Source organism: Stegodyphus dumicola, chromosome X1, assembly GCF_044657685.1.
Source record: "Stegodyphus dumicola isolate Sdum_Otavi_A_Nest chromosome X1, ASM4465768v1".
NCBI classification, from domain to species: domain Eukaryota; kingdom Metazoa; phylum Arthropoda; class Arachnida; order Araneae; family Eresidae; genus Stegodyphus; species Stegodyphus dumicola.
This window is the reverse complement of record NC_140780.1, coordinates 122,926,389-122,946,593: the sequence shown is the minus strand read 5'-3', so window position 1 is coordinate 122,946,593 and position 20,205 is coordinate 122,926,389. Positions and strand designations below refer to the sequence as shown.

The window sequence follows — 20,205 nt, the reverse complement described above, 5'->3', positions numbered from 1 at the left end:
AAACATACTTTCGCTTAGTAGATCCTTTACATAATAGTAAATACATATCGGAAATTTTATTTGACATAATCGAAAGTTCAAGCTTTGCAAAAAATAATAAGCCGGATCCAATTCGAAGATTCAGGAACAACGCTATCTGCAACATTAACTGAATTAGATAATTTTAGCTTAGCTTGTCCGTTATACATTAAACGCGCAAGCGTAAACGTATTACGCACATGCGCACACTCATATTCGCAGCCGTAAATGTCTTACGCGCATGCGTCAGTGCGACGCATGCGCAGAAAGTTTGTAGCTTTGAGGTCTGGATTATGGGTGTCCGAATTAACGACTTTTGACTGTACTCATTTCTTCTTGCTTGATTGCTGTATGGAGGCAGCATGCAGGAAGGAAGATCAAAAATAAGGAAAATCTGGGTATGGTATGTTGCAGAAGAAAGTGAGGGATAAAGTTTTCCCTTTGTGCTGCATATGCTGCACAAACCGAAGTAAGTAAGATGAGGGCTTCCCTGCTTCCTGAGACTGAATCACACTGCAGGTTCCTTCACCCCATAGAACCAGGCACAGAGGTTCAACCTCCACCCTCGCACCTTGGAGAGAAGGATGCGTCGCCTAGGGCAGCGGCCATAGAACTTCACGAACCACTACATATATAATTTTATATTTGGCGGACCACTAATATGAATTGCAAAAAAAAAAGGTAAATACGTTTATAAAGTAATAATCAGCAAACTACACATTTTTCGTTCACATTGAAAAAGTACAAAAATCTTACTTTCTTGTACAGAAAGCTTCACATTTCCGTATCGCTGAAAAGAACTTCTTGAAAAGCAAGAACAAATTGCAAATGCAAAGCAATATCAATAAACTGATAGTGTTATGCTGCCAATTTTTAATTAATGTAAACATAAGAATCATCGCTTAATCAGCAATAGTGCCATCGATCAACAGTTAAGACAAAACAAAAACAGAAACTTCTAGTGATGCACTTGTAAACAAAAATGAATGAACCATCTGCATTCTTGTTTATAATTCCATCAAGTTCCATTCATAAAAATCCATCAAGCTGCCTATTGATATGGAGAAAAACTGTGTTATTAACGACTACAATAGCATATATTTGTAATTCAAAATGAAAGAGAATTCCAGTTTGCACTAATGTTGATAACAGCAGCATATCCATGGATGCCAACCCTCACTTTCAAATGTTGCTAGATACACCTGCAAAAGTAGCTAAAAAGTCACTAAATTCAGAAAGAATTTTGCTAAAAGTGGTAGCTAAAATTTTAAAGAAGTATAATCCATATTCCATAATAGGTTTTGTTACTCGTCCTTTTTTAAACTGAATCTTCATAACAATATAAATAATGTCCCAGTTTTTCTGCAGACCAGCAAAAAGTTATCACGGAACACCAGTTGGTGACCACTAGCTTTGGGTGACACTGGTTGTCAGATTTGCTACCTTTTAGTCGCTCAGGCTGCCCGTCACAGTGGGACATTACCCAGCGAATCTGAGGGTGCTACACCACATTAGGACTTGCCAGTCCACCGGGCTAGGAAGTGAATGACCTTTCCAGGGCCTCCAGAACCTCTAGACAATCTCATAAATTTTATACCCCTGTGACCGAGACTGCCTAGGTACAGATCCTAGCTAGTAGCTTTGCAAAGTTCTCTACGTCGAGCCCCGGGGGTGCACACTGCATGCTGAAATGCATTATTTTATTAATGATGCTAGCATGTAGAGGCAGAATTTAGAGAGTTCTAACAATGCATTACTCGTTCTGTTTTGAATTTGGAATTCTAATTAATAGTACAATGCAAAAACTATATACTTAAAGTCATTAATAAAGATTTTACTGTATGATTAAGTTGAAAAATAATAATTCTTTGTACACAATTTCATATTTATAGGCATGCATCACACAGCCTAAGATGATGGTGCCCCTGCATAGTTGGTACCTATGTTAAATATTTAACTAAAATGCAAGTATCCCACATATGGTAGCCCACCAGTGTAGTAAAGCAGAAAAGTCAATGAACACTGGTAGTTTAATCAACGTTGTATTCCAAGTGAACAGGCTGGTTGCGTGCATGTTTTTGTATTTTTTCCCATGTCTAACATGAGCATGACCTAGTTCCCTTAGAAAGTCTTCCTTAAAGGTATCCCTTCTCATAGCCCTTGCATGCTTAGCCATAATCGAATAAAGCTAACCAAACCTTATGATGATGAAAGATAAAGTAACAAAAAAGTATGAAATTTTGTGAAAAGGAAACTGATTGTTCTGAAAATAAATATACATATACATTCTTCTAAACAAAATTTTGCAAAAGTTGTTAAAAATTTTAGTAACCATGTAAAGTTTTGTGTTAATTAACCCAGTTATAATATTAATTTGGTTGTACTTATACTTTGGTGCACTTCCTACAGAACGCAAATTATTTAAAGCAAAGTTCTTGGGTGTGGGGCAGCATAGGTGGGTTGCCACTTTAATTTGCTTCTCTGCTGGTTTAGTTTATTAGCTAAATCCCCAGCAAACTGCTTTTCGAATACTTAAACCTAAGCCAAGTTTGAATAGGGTGTGTTGAATTTGTATTTGGGATTCAATTGGAACTTCGTAATGTAGTCTGAATTGCCTACAAGCCGCCGTTTTTTTTTTTTTTTTTTTTTTCCCCTGTTATACTTTTAAATTTGTATTATCTTCAGATTGGTGTGCTAACTACATTTTATTTTAAACCATCACTTTGGGATGTGATATCTGTGGTTATTATATAGGTCATCGGACAGTCTTGGTAATTCTAGTAGATTTGTCAGTAAGTAGTGAAGAATCGTTTAACTGTAGTAGTAAAAAAAGCAGCTTAACCATTAGGATTTTTCTTCAGCATTTTTGGTTTACATAAATACCAGTATAAAACTTTTATATAGTAGATTATTGCAGAAAGGAAAAGAAAGGTATAAAATATTCCATCAGGTATTGGTTTCTGTTTAGTTGATTATAGCAAAGCACACTAGGGCTATCTGTCTAAGGGGGCTGCCCTCGTGGAGGATTTTCTAAGGGCAACTGGCTCATCTACACATTATATAGGGTGGGGAATTGTTGAGTGTTAAAATTTCTAAAGAATTTGAAAGCATATCACAAAATGTACAGCTATTTGCATTGATATTCATGTGTTTGAGAAATTAAAAGTTATTCCTTGTGGAGAAAGTATGCTTTTTTTAACATGTAAATTTGATGTATAAATAATGTAAAAAAAATCATGCCTAAAGTGTAAAGGTTTAATTTTTAAAAATTTTACATTCATAATTTCATTGATTGATAGTTTAGAAATAATTTCTTTAAATCTTTGTGTAAAGTTTGACAAATAAAAATTCTGTATATTTTATTCTCTTAATTTATGTTTTGCATTGATGAGTAATAGAATAAATCAGAATCCCCAAAAGAGAAATTTTGACTTTAAGGCTGATTGATTACAATCAGTTTTTCGAGAAATTTTAAAACATTGAATATAATTAGTTATAAAAATTGTATGAATGTAATTGATATAAATAAATGTGTTTTTGTAATAAAATGTTATAAGTGGCAAAAACATATTATACTTTTTTTTTAATTGTTTGAGATTTTTAATTTTTACTGTTTCCAAATTTTATCAACTTTCCTTAAAATTTAAGCTGCCAACTAGAAAACCAAAACATTTTCCTGACTCTGTGCCCATTTTATTGTTATACATTCAATTTTGTTATATATTTAGGAATTTTGATTACTCTTCTTTTTAAAATTTAGGTGTGATGTCAGCTAGAGGATTACTTCAAAATCCATCTCTTTTTACTGGGACTGAAATTACTTCTGCTTGTTGCATTCGAGACTGGATTAATTTGTCTGTATCATTTGGAACATCTTTCACTAATATGCATCATCATTTAATGTTTATGCTTGAAAGGGTAATGCCCAAACATGAAAGAAAGCTTTTTAACTCATATACTGCTTTAGCATCAGTTGTTGATCATCTAAACTCATATACGGCTTTAACTTCAGTTGTTGATCATATGAATTCATATACTCAATAATTTTTAAAAAAGTGCTTTTAAATATTGGATTCAAATTTTATAATTGCTTCAAATATTGCCAACATGGAAATGTTATGCATCTAATTTTAGTTCAGCATTTATCTGTATAATGCAAAATTTCGAGTTTCTAGGAATACTGTAATGTGCAGATAGCAAAGAGTAAGCCGTGAAAGCATATTGAAAATTTAACGCCTTGTAGACAAGAACTAATTTAAGAAAATCTGGTACCATACAGAACATTTTTATACCAATAATAATCTAGTATTTTTTGCCACCTGTTCTTGATATAATTTATTTTTCATTTCTTAATTAGCAAAACATGACCTACTTGTGTAATATTTTTATTGCTTCATCTTTTTCGTTTTAATAGGAAGTAAGAGTTCATGTTTTCATTACATTTTGTTTTGATAAATTTTACTATTTTACTATTTTTTTAATAAGCAGTAAGAGCATGTGTTTCAGAAATTTAAATAAAGTTTGCCTTTCTGTTCTAAAATTTTGTGCTGTAGACCTCCCATTTGGGGCAGTTGTTATTTTTCCCAGATTGTTTTATTACATTTTTTAAGTTTCTTTGTTACTTTCAAGAAAATTTTCCCGTATATTAAACAAAGTTAAATATTGGAATAAGTGCCTCAAAATGAAAGTAAGTTTCATGGAAATTCTGCATTTTCTATTGTAATTTATGAAAGTGCAATAAATAGTGAAGATTCATAAAGACTTTATGTGTGAGCAAAAGGACAAAGCACTTAAAAGGCATCTTTCCTTATCCCTTTCTTGAAATTTCAAATTTTATATTCTGGTATTGGATCTCCTAATTTTATGTTTTTCTTCTTCATAAGATCCACAGCCTGTTACAGGCAAGACTGTCTCTCCACGTTTCCTCCACCTGACCCCATTCAGCGCAATAGCCTTCCATCAGTTAACTCCAATTAACCTTAAATCTTGGTCGACATTATCTATCCATCTAGTGGGTGGTCTTTCTTTTCGTCTTACTCCCTCAATTCTCGAAAAGGTTATCTTTTGGTTGGAAATGCATCATCATATCTAAACACATGGCCCAGCCATCTGATACTAGATGCCTTTATGATTCTCACAATATCATTTTCACCATATTTCCAATATTTTCTATATAGTTCATGATTACAGAGAATTCTCCACATACCATTTTGTTGTACCAGTCCAAGCCAGGTCATCAGGAATGTGTCAGTCCAGAAGGTTCCTTTTGAGATTTCTGAATCAAGTTTTTACATGGCAAGGGGATTGGCCTTCCACTCAACCCCCAACCTGGAGGGCCAGGCCTCCATTTTTATAAACCCCTTGGAGGGAGGGATGCCCAGCTATAACCCCCAGACACTGGGTACCCATTTTAGTCACCTTTTATGACATGCATGAGCTACATTGGGACTATTCTTTCACACCCGGTCACCACACAGTTTATGTTTATCACCGGTCAGTTTTATGTTTTTCATGTCAGCCAAATATGTATTAAAATTAATTATATTTCAGTTGTTTATAGGCAGTTTAGAGCTCAAAAGGAGGGAAATAATTATTTAGCATTTCAAAATAATGGATTCTTACAGTTTTCTATACATTAGGTTAGAGATAAAATTTGGCCATAATTTATGGTGAAATTGTTGGTCTTGTCTACAAGGTGTTAAGGTAAGTTTAATAATATATGTATCAAAAATTTTGGTTACATAACCTGTTTAAAGATATCACTCTTGCATTTAAGAATCAAAATATGGCTTCGTATGATTTTAGATGAAAATTAGTTTTCGTATAGGAGTGATGTATGAAAAGTATTGGATGAAACAACTGGAGTCAAAATTTAAGATTACAATTGCATTATATTATCTGGAGAATTTTTAATCCCTAAAATATATTCATTTAATCCAGTTAATTTATTTTCCTGAAACAGTCTCATAAAGTGTAAATAATGCTGAAAAGCAACGAGATATGAATTGTCTGCAATATTTTCATTAACATAATGTAATTTTAATTACATTATCGTAGCTTCAACTTTCCTTTCAAGCCAAAGTGATAAAAATGCTAAATTCTTTGTTCTTCAGAAAATGCATTGGGAAGTAACAAAAATTTCCAAGGAGCCTGTTTTTACATATTGCAGACAGATTTATAGGGTCATAATAGTGAAGGGCCCCAAAATCATCGACTATTTTTTAATTATAACATAATATATACATAATATAAATAAAACATAATATAACATAATATAAACATAATCATGTCTTAAATTGAAGGGCCCTAAATGTTCAGTTTAGGTGCCCCCATTTGTTTTTAATCTACCACTCTTACTGAAAACATTTACCACTAAGATTCCAACTTACCTTTTTTAAAAAAATTTATTTTATTATTCTGATTAAAAATTAGGCACCTATATATTTTCCCTGAAGTTTGTGCTTTGTAATTTGATCTAGTTTTCTTACTTTATGAAGTGCTCTTATGTTATTAGTTACACATTGTAGCAATCTTTTCAAATATAGAATGGCAAAAACTAATTGAAATAGTATTAGTTCTGCAAAAACTGTTTTCTTGAAAATTACATAGATAGAGATTTGAATGTGATTAAATGCATACCTCAAGCTCTTCAGAAGTGGGAGACTTCAGTTCTTCCAAATTAATAGCTAATGATGTACAAATGTTTGATAACTGACCTTTCTTTAATAAGAAATTTTTTATAATTTTCATATCCCTGCTGCTTGAGTCCTACAGTATTGGACTGTATTTATAAAATTATATAGGAAAAAAAAGTACAGAAAAAGTTATTTTCCATAAAATATGCAGTGCTACTTAGTGATAGATTCTGAAGTTGCTGACTGATGTAATGAAAATTGAAAATTGTTCTGGAGATTCAGCTTAGCTGCCAACTCTCTCAGTTTTTCATTACATTTCTTGTGTCTCCCAGTTTTTAATTTTTAGTGTGTTCTAATAAAAGTGTTATTCTGCAGATAAGTGAAATTTATTGAATTAATAACATTTAAATTATACAAATTGTATTACCCACCCCTCGTGATGTTCAGCCTAATTTTTCTTATTAAATTTTATTTGATCTGAATTATATTAATCTACTGTGAATATGTGTATAACTTTATATGAAGATTTAACCAATTTTTAATCAATAAATATTTGTATTTAATTTTGTTTTGCATTGGTATATGGTATGTTACTGAACTTATCCACACAATAGTGTGAATATTTATTATCAGTTTTAGCTTCATTGTCTTTAAAAGCACTTTGATAAATTAAAGCTTTCCTTCCTTACTCAGGATTTTGTTAGTATGAAAGTGTTGATAAAAATACAAAATAAAATTTAGCCAAAGACTGTAAAATTTAGAAAATGGTATTAAATATTTGCATATTATAAATAGTTAAATAAACAGAACATTCTTCTAAAGCAGATTTAAGTCAATTTCCAATTTTTTTGACATGATGCTGCTGCACAATGCAAAACCTTCTCGGAAACTAACTAATATTACTAACTAATAAAACTATTATAAACTAACTAATATAACTATATAGCAAAAAAACTAACTAATATCTTAACATTTTATTACTTCCATTTATTTTTATTTATCCTGTTTTTGCCTTTCGAAAGCCTTCAACAAACCTTATAGAATGGTATACACTATTTGCAAAAGAGAGAGAGTGTGATTAAGAATGAGAACAATTTAATGAATCATTGGTTTGTTCTGTAGTAATTTTTAACTTAGAATAATGCTTATCCGAGCATGATTAATAGTTTAAATATCAATGCCATAAACGGAATTTAACTTTTGTAATGGGAGAGATTAGTACTGTAATAGTCCATTGTTCCAACTTTATTTGGAAAACTGCATGATGCATTAACTTTCAGTCTTACTTTTGTCAGCTTTAATATTTTCTTTAAAATGTATTAAATTTAGTTATTTCCCTATTAGGAAAATAATTAGTCGATTTTTTATATTATTTAAAGGGATAGAAGCCTCACAGATATTCGAGTCTAGCCTCAGATCTCCAGTAGCTGTACTGCTGAGAAGTATAAATTTACAAATGGCTTAGAAGCCGATTTTTTATACCAGTTTTTGAAATTATGTAAGACTTTGATATTTCTAACTTACTAAAAAGGAAATCATGAAGCAAATATAAATAGTAAAGTGAGATATTAAGAAAAATCTTAAAATAATGACTTGAAAGATATAGTCAGATTACTTAATTTTCAATAGAATTTCTGAAGAAAACAGATTATTCATCAAACTTGTGGTACAAAACAATAATCCTAACTAGTTTACAGCAAAAATTAAAAGGGTGTGAGCAAATTTTAGATCTGCAATGTGTATACCATATTTCTTCATTTCTAAGGTATCATTGATTCTAAGGCACAACGGTTACCATAAACACAAAAAAGAACTGTGACTCCAAACCGATCAAATAAATGTAATTAAATGTTCAAATGAATCTAAAAGATACTTTAATACTCGATTTTGATTTCTTAATAACAATAAAATATGTTTAAAGAAATGTTTGGGGAAATTAAGTATTTTGGAATAACTAACAATTTAGAATATATGCAATTCTAACACACCACCATCGATTCTAAAGTGCACCCTATGTTTAGCGACATTTATTTGGGGGGGGGAGATAAACTGCATAGAATCAAAGAAATAAGGTATTATACATGCTCCTTAAAAGTAGTAAAATTACAGTCCTTTTCCTTCAGTGACATGTCATGCTACTGTAAGAGTATTGTCAAATTTTAATTTAAAAGCGAATTTTCATACATCGGTTTTGATTTTTGTTTTCTTTCAATTAATTGTTTAGTACTTTTGTTTCGTTTTGGCATCCGTTTTAATTAGCTAGGAATTAATGACAATTATTTAGAATTAAATTTTGTAAAATCATTTTCATTTTATTAAATTAAAGGTAAGTTCATCGAACATGCTCAGCATTGGAACTGCATCGTCAAGTAGGAAAAACCGTAAGATTATGCAAATTAGGAGAACAGTGGGTATAGCTAAGACATGCAAATGGTCACACTTTTAAGAATGTAGCTTTAAATAGGGACATTTGCGAAGTATTAAATGATTTAAAAAAAAAAAAAAAAAAAAAAAAGACTGATGGAATGCAATTTTTTATGTCACATTAAGATTTCAGAAACGCGATTATGCCCTGTGATTTGATATTTCATTGCCTCGATTTCATCAACGTGCCACTTATCGTCAACTATCGCAAGCAGAGATATCAGTCTTTCAGTTCAGATATTTTAGTTTGTCACTCCAGTAGACCAGTATGCTTTTAGACTGACATTTCAGTACTGTCCAACTTTAGTATTTCCCAGTAGTCCTAAGAACATTGACACACTCAGATTACAGTAAGCACTGGCCAGAGGCAAATAGGAAGTAGTTGGTCAGACCGATCGTTGGTTTAAAAGAGCGACGCGTTGTGATCTATACTCTGTTGCCCGAAAAATTGGATGCTGCATGCTAAAGCTGAGAAAGTTCAGCGGCGTTTTTACCTTACATCACCGAGATTGCAGCTTTCCTTTTTCGCTGTATGTGGCTAGAAGAATTGACCTGGATGACTTCACACGTTAAAGAATGATCGGAAAGCTGGAGGAGGGACGTAGTGTAATCAGTGCAGCTGAAGAGTTCGGAACCAACAAAAGAGTCGCTTCACGTGCTTGGAAAGCCTTCCAAACCATAGGTACAGTTGTTAGAAAGGTTGGCGATGGCCACCTCAGGAAAACAACTGCAGTGAATGACCCTGTAGAGACATTAGGCATTTTGGAAGCAGGAGAAATGAAAAATGAGCAACGGCTTCGCCGGGAATCAAATCACGGACGTCAGGAATACGCGCCCAACTTGCAGACCACCACACTACGAAGGCATGCCAAGAAAGCGGGAAAAATACCTTATATATTTCAACTTTTAAAGGACGACTTGAGTTTTTAGGGAACTCAATCGCCAAATCCTGGGTGTGGAGAGTCATCATCCACCACCTTTTTTTAGGTCTGGCGCCACTGTTGAGACATTAGGTATTTTGGAAGTAGGAGAAATGAAAATTGAGCAACGCCTTCGCCAGGAATCCAACCGCGAACCTCTGGAATACGCCCCCAGCGTGCACACCACCACACCAAGAAGGCAGGAGAAATACCTTATAACCGATATATCGTCCTGCAGGCGAAAAGAGCCCGAAACCAGTTAGCAAGCTCCATAGCTCAGCAACAGAGCGACAAATGTCGCGGTTTACTGTGTCCAGACGCCTTTACAAAGCTGGCCTATTCGCTCGTCGTCCTGAACGCTGCATCCCTTTGAAAGTTGGCCACCATTTAGAGTTGTGCAAGGAACACAAAAACTGGTCATCTCATCAATGGAGTCGTGTCCTCTTTACAGATGGAAGTCGTTTTAGTGCCACAAGCGATTCTCAACGCCAGTTGATTTGGAGAGAGGTCGGGACACGGTTTCATCCCAGTAACATCACAGAAAGGACCGTTACGGTGGTCCTGGAGTTCTCGTCTGGAGAGGCATTATGTCAGGAGGTGATCTTTCCCCATGTGCGTCTGTTCCGAGGTGCCATTGTAGCAGACTTCGTTTTTATGGATGACAATGCACGGCCACACCGGATTCCTGCTGTTCGGAAGCTACTGGAAAGTGAAGTTATCACTCGAATTGATCGGCCAGGGTACTTCCCTGATTTAAATCCCATACAACATGTGTAGGATGCTTTGGGGAGACACCTTGCAGCACGACTACATCCTCCGGGGAACACCCAACAACTGTGACAGATGCTGATTGAAAAATGGGCACTCTTACCTTAAGGTCTGTTGGACAATCTGGTGCTGAGTATGGAAAGACGGTGCGAAGCAACCTTTGCAGTAAGGGGAGGGCATATCCCATACTAAGGAACATCTGCTTGTTATTCTTCCTCTTGTACAGGCAATCGTGTAAAGATAATATGGGTTCAATAAAGCCTTTTTTTGTTTGATTCCATACTGTATGCATTGTATTCATTTTTGCGCAACTATGCTTTCCTCATCCTTTAAATACAAACTGCTGTCTCTCTGAACCTTCTTTATTTATAGTAGATGGCAGCTCAACACAAACCACCATATATATATTAGCCATGTTTAGTTTTTTAAGACCCTCATTTTTCAAAGAAATCTTCCATCCACCAGATTTTTTTAGGGTATAAATGAATTGTTTGAAAAGAAATTTCTGTATTATTTTTGGGCTGTATGCTAATCTCCTTATTCTATATTAATTTTAAATCTTTACCTTGAAATTTTGCCTAAAATCAAACGGCGAACCCTAGGTGTGCCCAGAACGGGCTCACCGATAATCTAGGACAACTGAGAGTCTGTATTCTTTGTTTCACCGCATCTCATCGGTCAGTTCATTGACAGCGATGTTCGTTTCAGCACTTTTTTCGAAGCTCTATTCAATCAGTGTGCCCACAGAATTAAAACGATAAGTGCTATCTTCACAAAATTTTACTTGTGTACTCTAGGCTTAATTAGACTGCCTACCTTTTTTTTTTTTTTAATTAAAACTCCGACTGTAAAAGGTAGCGTGCCGGAAAGGGTTAATCATCGAGGTTTTCCGCATTTTCCAATAACCAATGAACGTCTTCTTACATATTGCATCCATACTGCACGTTAAAAACACAATAACTCATTTCTTCAAATTTTTAAAACCAGCTGTTTTTTCATTTTTAAACGTTAATGTGTTTTCTGGTAATGATCTGTAAAACAGACCAGTTTCATTTGTATTATAAATTTCGTGGTTTTCTCTATATACAGGATGTTTCATAAATCATGGGACAAACTTGGAGGGGTGGTCGAGCGTACTAAAACATGCATTTTTTTTTATAGGAATATAGGGTCTAAAGTGACGGGTTTAAGGCAGGAACGCAAAAAAAAAAAAAAAAAAACGACACGAGAGAAAAATGTATTTATGTACAAAATCAACGCAAAGTGCTTCTTTGTAACAATAGAGTATTCACAAATAAATGTTCAAAATTGCGACCACCAGCAGTAACACATGCTTGGTAACATCGCAGAAGGGAATGACGAACATTTTCAAAAACGACAGGCATTTCGCGCACGCGTGCAGCCGCAATGGATAGTCGTGCGACGAAGTCCTCCAGTGAGTCAACGGCAGTATCGTAAATGATGCTCTTCAGATGGCCCCATAAAAAAAATCCAAGCTCGATAAATCTGGCGAACAGGGTGGCCATCGAATGGGTCCACTACGGCCAATCCATCAGCCCGGAAATGTCCCATCCAAGTAATTGCGGACTCGCACGTGGCTATGGGCTGGTGCACCATCATGCTGGAACTCCATGCGATCACGAACTACAGTCGGAACATCCTGCAGCAATTCCGGTAGCACCTCCTGCAGAAAAATATAACATAAGCCATTTGTACGTGCAGGTAAGAGGTATGGGCCTATGAGGTAGGTAGTCGTTAACAATGCCTGTTCACACATTCACGGAGAAGCGGGTTTGGAATGCATGTGGACGTTGGCCGTGTGAGTTGTGAGTTGCTCACACGTGCATGTTGTGGCTATTGGAGATGCCGTCCTGTGAGAAAGTTGCCTCGTCCGTGAATAGCACATCCGATGGGAAATCCGCCTGCGCCGCACACTGCTCCAAGAACCAATGACAGAAATGAACTTGAAAAGGGTAATCTATCTCTTGCAAGGCTTAGACTCTGCAAGTGGTATGGGTGCAAACCATTTTCATGCAATACTCTCCAAATGGTGGAATGACTCAGCTGCGGACGACGTGCAACAGCTCTTGTACTTGTCTGAGGTGATTCATGCACAATGTTCAAGATGAATTATTCAATGCGAGGTTGTCGTGCACTTGTTCTTCCTATCCTAGTGTCAGAGGTGGCTTCAAATGACCCGTTTTTACACATAGACCGATGCAACCTGTCGAACATTGTGTGCTTCGGTATACGCCTGTTCGGAAACCGTTCCTAGTACAGCCGTATCGCTGCTCTGCCGTTCCCATTGGCAGCACCATACATGAGATGCATGTCAGCTTTTTCCCTGTGCGTAAACTCACCCATCACGCTCGACATCAGAGTTGCGAATGATCCTCTGATGCATCGGATCGTGGTTTGTCTGGCTCACTACCGCCCTCTACCGCTGCATTGTCGGCCAATCACAGCTGTAGTTCCTATTACTGTTAGTGTTCTCTTTTTTGAACATTTATTGTGAATACTGTATTGCTGCAAAGAAGCACTTTGCGTTGATTTTGTACATAAACACATTTACCTCTCGTGTCTTTTTTTTTTTTTTTTTTCGTTCCTGCCTTAATCCGTCACTTTAGACCCTACATTCCTATACAAAAAATGCATGTTTTAGTACGCTCCACCACCCCTCCAAGTTTGTCCCATGATCTATGAAACACCCTGTATAGTTTGACTGTGAGCCAGTTTTCCTTTAACAGTGCTGTACGAAGGCATCCCTTCTCTTAGGCATATAATCATCGTGTGTTTACCGTATTCAAATAACCTAACTTTAATTTAGACATAAGACATGACATTTAACAGTTTTTGGCATTTGTCCTAAACTTTGTAAAGTCTATCCATATTCCTGCTTTCTTTCTTCAGTTACCTTGTTTCCAGAGGACTTTTATAAATGTTGTATCTCTTGTTTATACTACTTTTATATTAATCATTAAGCTTACTTTTTAATAAAATTTAATACTGACTGCTTCAAAGTTATCCGCTCTTCCTATGTTTGTACTTTAACACGGTTTCACTGTATGGGGTCGCAGTTAGTTCATTGACCAGTCTTTAGCTCAGGCACACAACCTGACAAGTTAGAGAGAAGGAAACGGTGTACTACATGCGAGTATGCAGACTGAGAAATTGGGGAAAAAATAAACTAAGAGGGGAGGGCACCAATGCTATCTTTCAAGATCTACAATAGCGTTGGTGACATGGAACTTGGCATTCAAAATTCAGTACTGTTCTGTAAGCTTACTCGTTTTAGTGTGAATCAATGATCCAGTGGCATTTAAAAATCTTGTATTGTTCTGTATTAGGCTTTTTTTTACGTCTATTTATTCTATGTATTCTGTGTATTGGGCTTCTGTTTTACAGTTCGTATACCAGCTTTCCATTAACAAGTAAATAAATAAATATTTTTTAAATCATGTTTTATCGAGTTTCGTATCAAATCGCAAATCTGATAAATGTATTAACATCTTTTTTTTTTTTTTTCCTCCATGAGCATTGTCGTAGGTTTTAGATAAGGTAAACTACATTCCTGCTAAAAAAATAAGCATCAAAGACAACACACGGAATAAAACAAAAACCATTTAATGAATATGAGTAAAATTGATCCAAGAAGTTGGTGTAGCATTACTAAGCCACATAGCAAACAGTAAAGCAGTCGTAATACATGAGTATACAAAAACTCATGTATTACGACCATTACATCGCGAAAGATAAAATGGGTCAGAAGAATGTGCAATGGAAATATGCTAATAACGGGTATGGTCCCCTCGAACTGAAATGTATGCTGGACAACGGCGAGGCAGGCTTGGTAATAGTGTTGTGGCAGTAGCGTTCATTCCTGTAGTAATGCATTTCGGATCTGACGGAGTATCTGGCAGCACACTGCAACCTGCTGTCCTTCGTCCCAGCATGTCCCACACATGCTCTACGGGATTCACGTCCGGTGATCTAGCAGGCCATCATAGGTGTGGAATAACTCCCTTCTTCATATATTTCCGCACAACTCGAGTTCGTGCAGGCGGCCGTTATCGTCTGCTCTTACAGGTTGATACCCATTGCAGCGATAAAAGGCCGCGCAAGAGGGTGTAGAATTCTCTCGCAATATCAGACAGCTGTGACGAAACCAACAAGAATGACGTAGAGGTCGGTATGGCCGTTCATTGCTATGCAATGTAATCTCCTCTGATCGTTTCTTTCGACGATGTTTGGGGCCCGAAAGCGTGTCCCTTTCTCTCGCCATAACATTGCTCTTTGGTGATAGTTCTGGATGTTAAACCTAGACTCATCCGTAAAGAGTGCATGGTCCCACTGCTTTGGTGTTCAACTGCCATGTTTACGGACCCATTTCGACCGCGGTGTGACACCCGATAGGGACAAAGGAACACAAACCTCAGATCATCGGGCGTACAGTCCACCTTCATGCAGTCGACACGTTGGCGGGATATGCGCCGTTCTTCAACAGCAGAGAGATGCGACGCCAACTGTCGTGCTGTTAGTGATCTACGGCGTCTTGCACATAGCAACAGGAAGCGATCGTGCCATTGCGGTAATTCTCCGGCGTTCAAACCCGCGTCTTCTGTAGGGCTTTGATCCCTTTGGTAATGATTCCGCAGCCTATTGATGGCATTTTAATGCAGATTCAGTTCGAAATTGCGGATTGTCTTGTACTAGCTGTCAACATCCCGACAACCCTCTAACGCACTTCGTCATGCAAATGGTATCTTGGCTCAAGCGTTCCGCGTTGGCTATCTCCGATTGCACGGAACTATCACTGCTTTCGTACTGACGCATAGCCCGGCATGCCTCTTTTTAAGGCGTTGTTGTGTGACTTCGAGATTGCGTTTTATACTAATTTTGGTTGCCTATTTGCATCCGGTGTTGGAACTTCAATCTCATATATAAACTGTATGTTTTAATTCTCCGTTTTACATTCGCATCTTTTCTTTTAACAATATATGACGGCTTTCTGCTTGAGAAATGATGTTTTTGTAGAGGTGATTTTAAGTATAAACTTTTGGAACTTTCAGATAACATGCGGTAAATGCAACATTTCGAAGAAAATGCCATTAATGATACATTCTAAGACAAAAAAAAAAAAAAAAGGTGCACTAAGAAGAAGTAATGCAAATTGGATGTGCATATAGGTTTCGATGCAAAATGCAAAATTTTAAAGTTGGCAGCCAGTGAATAATATGACGCTGCAGCGCATCTTAAACGCACAACTGGCAGGATATTAAAGAGCAGAAATTTCGATTCCAGGTCATATATTCTTTGCGAATTTCATTTGGTGTACTTTGCTAAGTAGTAACTATGCCTTGCATACAGGTGCGCAGATTTCATCATTTGAGAGAGGACATGTATTTGGGCTCAAAGAAGCCGGTTGGTCTAATCGACGAATCGCTGAATATTTGGATAGGAGCCATGCCACTATTAGATTATTATGGCAGAAATGGGTGAACCATAGCCGAATACAGCGTCATGAAGGAAACGGTCGGCATACACAGATGACAGAACGTGAAGACCGATCAGTCGTCAGAGCCGCACTTAGAACCCTTGATTCAATATTATCATCGATACTACGTACAACTGGTGCTTCAATGACCGCAAGAACCATTAACAGAAGACTCAGAAAAAGAGGGCTGAGGTCACGGCGCCCGTTACGCTGACTAGCATTGACCACTGCACACCGACAAGCCCGCTTGCATTGGTGTCGGGCACATTCGACTTGAATGTCACCGACTGGAATAGAATTGCCTTGAGTGGTGAATCCCGCTTCGAATTCAGCCCCGATGGCGAGCGAAGAGGTATCTGGAGACGCCCGGACAGCGGTGAGATATCAGCCTGACTGTCGCCCGCCATACGCCTCGATAACCATGAGTGATGGTCTGGGGTGCCATTTCATTTAATAGCCGGACCCCTTTGGTTGCCTTCCGCGGCACCCTTAGTGCACAGCGGTATGTCGACGATATTCTATGTCAAATTGTGTTGCCTTCATATCACGCCATCCTAGGCTATTATTTCAGCAAGCTAGGGCCCGCCCGCACACGGCGATAGTTTCTACTACTTGTCCTCGTGCTTGCCCAACACTACCTAGGCCAGCACGGTCACCGGATCTCTTCCTTATTGAGAATGTTTGGAGCATTATGAGCAGGACCAGCCAAGCAGCTGGGGATTTTGCCGATCTAACGCGCCAGTTGAACAGAATTTGGCAGAATATCTCGCAGGAGGATATCCGCCAGCTCTGTCAATCAGTGCCAAGGCGCCATAAGGGCTTGCATAAGGGCCGGAGGTGGGCTAACGCGTTAATTGACTTGCTCAATTTGTGAAGCTCTTTCTCTTGAATAAACCAACCAGCTGTTTTGAAATTGTAATCATTTGGTTTTCTGTACATGTACATCACATATACCAATTTTTGTCTCAATCGGATAACTTCTTCTTGGTGCGCCATTTTTTTTTTTGTCTTAGATTGTGTAATACACTGGTTATCATAAATTAAGAAAAAATCACAAAAATAGCGATAACTCCCTCAAAAATAAGCCCAAACCGGGTAAAATTTGAATATGTTGCTAAGTAAACCTGCAATATGCAAATTAGTGGCGCTGCACTCGGAATACGTCATCTGCGAGGACCATAAAAGTCCATGTTTGAGAGCAGCCCCACATATTTCACTGTGACAGTGACATCAGAAATCTGAGATAGTCAATTCGTAACAATGACCTCCAGGCATCATTTGCCTGCAGAACTGCGATGGAGAGCCATTGGGAGACTAGAGGCAGGACAAAGTCAAGCAGAAGTGGCCAGATATCTAAATGTGAGTCCTTCTGTGGTTCGTAGACTTTGGAGGCAATTTCAAACCACAGATTCGGCATCTAGGAGGTTCAACCAAGGACGGCCAACTGCTACGACGAGCGCCGATGACCGATATTTGATATTATGTGCACGCCGGAATAGAACCGCTACTCCGACTCTTCTTAGATCCTCCCTTGCTGCAGCCACCGGAAGGTTCGTGTCAATGTCAACTGTGCGTAGAAAGGCTTCACGAAGGTGATCTGTATGCGAGGCGACCAGCCATTTGTGTGCCGCTCACGTCAGGCCATAGGAGGGACCGTTTTCAGTGGGCACGACAACATGTCCACTGGACGCCTGATCAATGGAGGCGGATGAGTCCAGGTTTAGTCTAGAAAGCGATAGTAGGCGTTATTTGATATGGAGAGAACCTAGAACCCGTTATCATCCGTCAAGCATGCGTGAAAGAGATGCATACGGAAGGGACAGTGTCTGTGTTTGGGGTGGCATCTCATTGGGTGGACGTACAGACCTCCATGTCTTTCCAAGGGGAACCGTGAATGCCCAGATTTAAAGAGATGACATCCTTGATGTTTATGTGCGCCCATATGCCGGGGCAGTAGGTGATGCTTTCCTGTTACAGGACGACAACGCAAGACCACATAGGCCTACTCGTAGATAATTATCTTCTACTCGTAGATGATTATCTTCAACAGGAAACAATTATGCGCATGGAGTGGTCAGCTCGATCCCCGGATTATCGAGCACGTTTGGGATGCTTTAGGGAGACGTCTAGCTGCTCTCAATCCGCCCCCTCAGACCCTTGTCGAGCTTGCAACTGCTTTGCAAGAGCAATGGCTATCGCTTCCTATGGAACTGATAGACCGCATAATTGAAAGCATCGCACATCGCTGTATGTGCTGTATTCCTTCTAGGGGCGACCATATTCCATATTTCAGGTACTTTTCCTATAGCAAACTGACACCTTCGATTTGTTCATTTTATACATGTGCTAATTCCTATACTACCATAATTACCTTGTAATTTATTTTTATGTTATTTGATACCTTAATATGTGTTGTATATTGTGGGTAAGTTTCATTAAATTCTACATTTAACTTTTTTTAGTAATCGCGATTTTTTTGATTTTTCCGTAATTTATGATAACCAGTATAGGAAATCCTACCTTTCTTTATGAATTTTGCTCTTTTAGGTGTAATTTGGCTCTAAGTATCATTTTCATGATCTCATGCTATAAAGGTAATCATTTGCGAACAAATAAAATTTAATTCGCATTAAGATTTTCTGTATTGAACTTGCTAAAAAAATCAGATGTGTTTTGATATATCCCCATGCCCATGTTCCCCCCCCCCCGGGAGTCGACGCAGAGAATTCTGTGAGGTTAGGATCTGTACCTTGGCAGTCTGGGCCACAGGGGTATAATATCATTGAACTTGGCGGTGCCACGTGCTCAGGAGGAGATACCTCAGGACTAACTCTGTTGGCCTGCCTGGATGGGTCGGCATAAGTCACGGAGCAGTAGGTTATGTAGCTCGCTGTGGGACGGCACCGAGTTTGCTAGGTAATGACCTATTATAAACTGCAGCCCGCGTAGTGCTGGTAGGTAACCTTTGAAACGACCAGTCAGCTCTCCAAAGTGACAGTTTCCCGCCACGGTGAAACCTGAGAACTGGGAGTGGGGATCCCGCGGGCACTGGAGGTAGCCGTGGTTATAGAGACCATTTTAAATGCCCTGGGGTCCTAATCCTGCCACTCAGGATTGGGACCCCGGGGTGGTAGCATGTTTAGCGTATATTCTACTCTTGGGAGACTAAATTCTGAGATCCAGCCCCTTGCCTCATATGGGGGTTCCACAGTTGGTACCAGTCGTGTAATGTCAAGGACGGGGTACGTATTACAGTTATTATTATTATATCTCCATGTAACCCCCTGAGCTTGCATACACTAGCTTAGCACTATCCTCTATAACAATTTCGGTTCTGAAGTCATAATAATATGAATCCGGTTCCTGTCGCTAGAAAAGGTAGTGTATGCTGTTCCGGACGGTAGTGACTTTGGGCATCTGAGTGGGTAGCATGACGGCCAATAACACGGTGTCAGTTAGATGCTTCGTAGTCTTCTTTCTCTTGTGAGTCGTGACCCTGGGTTGCCGGTGTAGCGTTGAAGCGGAGCTAGATTAACCATTAAGCAAAATAAGCACGTGCTTATAGCATAAAGGAAAAAAGGGGCTACAGAAAGGTCCTTTGAAACTCAGGAAAGGGGATATCGCAAAAATTTCCCATCGTCGATTTTACAATGTAATATACGGTGCAGGTAAACAAGACCGAGAGAGAAGGAAAGGGAAAAAAAATAGGCGGGACTTTATATGGAAGCATTTAAACCTTTTAAGTGCTTAGGGCCTCTAAAAATGTTAATCTGGCTCTGCGTTAGGGGTTTAAGACCAAGTTCTTTTAATGTATGTAATGTTCCTGGCTCCAGGAGTGCTGCAAGCTGAGTTCGCGTTTCCCTTCTCTTTTGGGAATCCTGTTGGCAGTACTCGACCTTTCTGCATAATATGAAAGTAGTTAAGGTCCCCAGATGTGTTCAGACAT

General features: G+C 38.0%; 1 protein-coding gene across 5 annotated transcripts in view; it reads left to right on the top strand.

Moving 5' to 3' along the window:
• Dus4 (Dihydrouridine synthase 4) overlaps nucleotides 1–7,216 on the top strand; it is a 92,228-nt gene extending 85,012 nt beyond the window's left edge. For all 5 annotated transcript variants that reach the window (XM_035354605.2, XM_035354598.2, XM_035354580.2 and 2 more), the window contains one exon: nucleotides 3,779–7,216. In XM_035354605.2, the coding sequence (XP_035210496.1) occupies nucleotides 3,779–4,062 (284 nt within the window). In that variant the 3' untranslated portion in view covers nucleotides 4,063–7,216. The remainder of the gene's footprint in view (nucleotides 1–3,778) is intronic.
• Nucleotides 7,217–20,205: the final 12,989 nt, after the last annotated feature.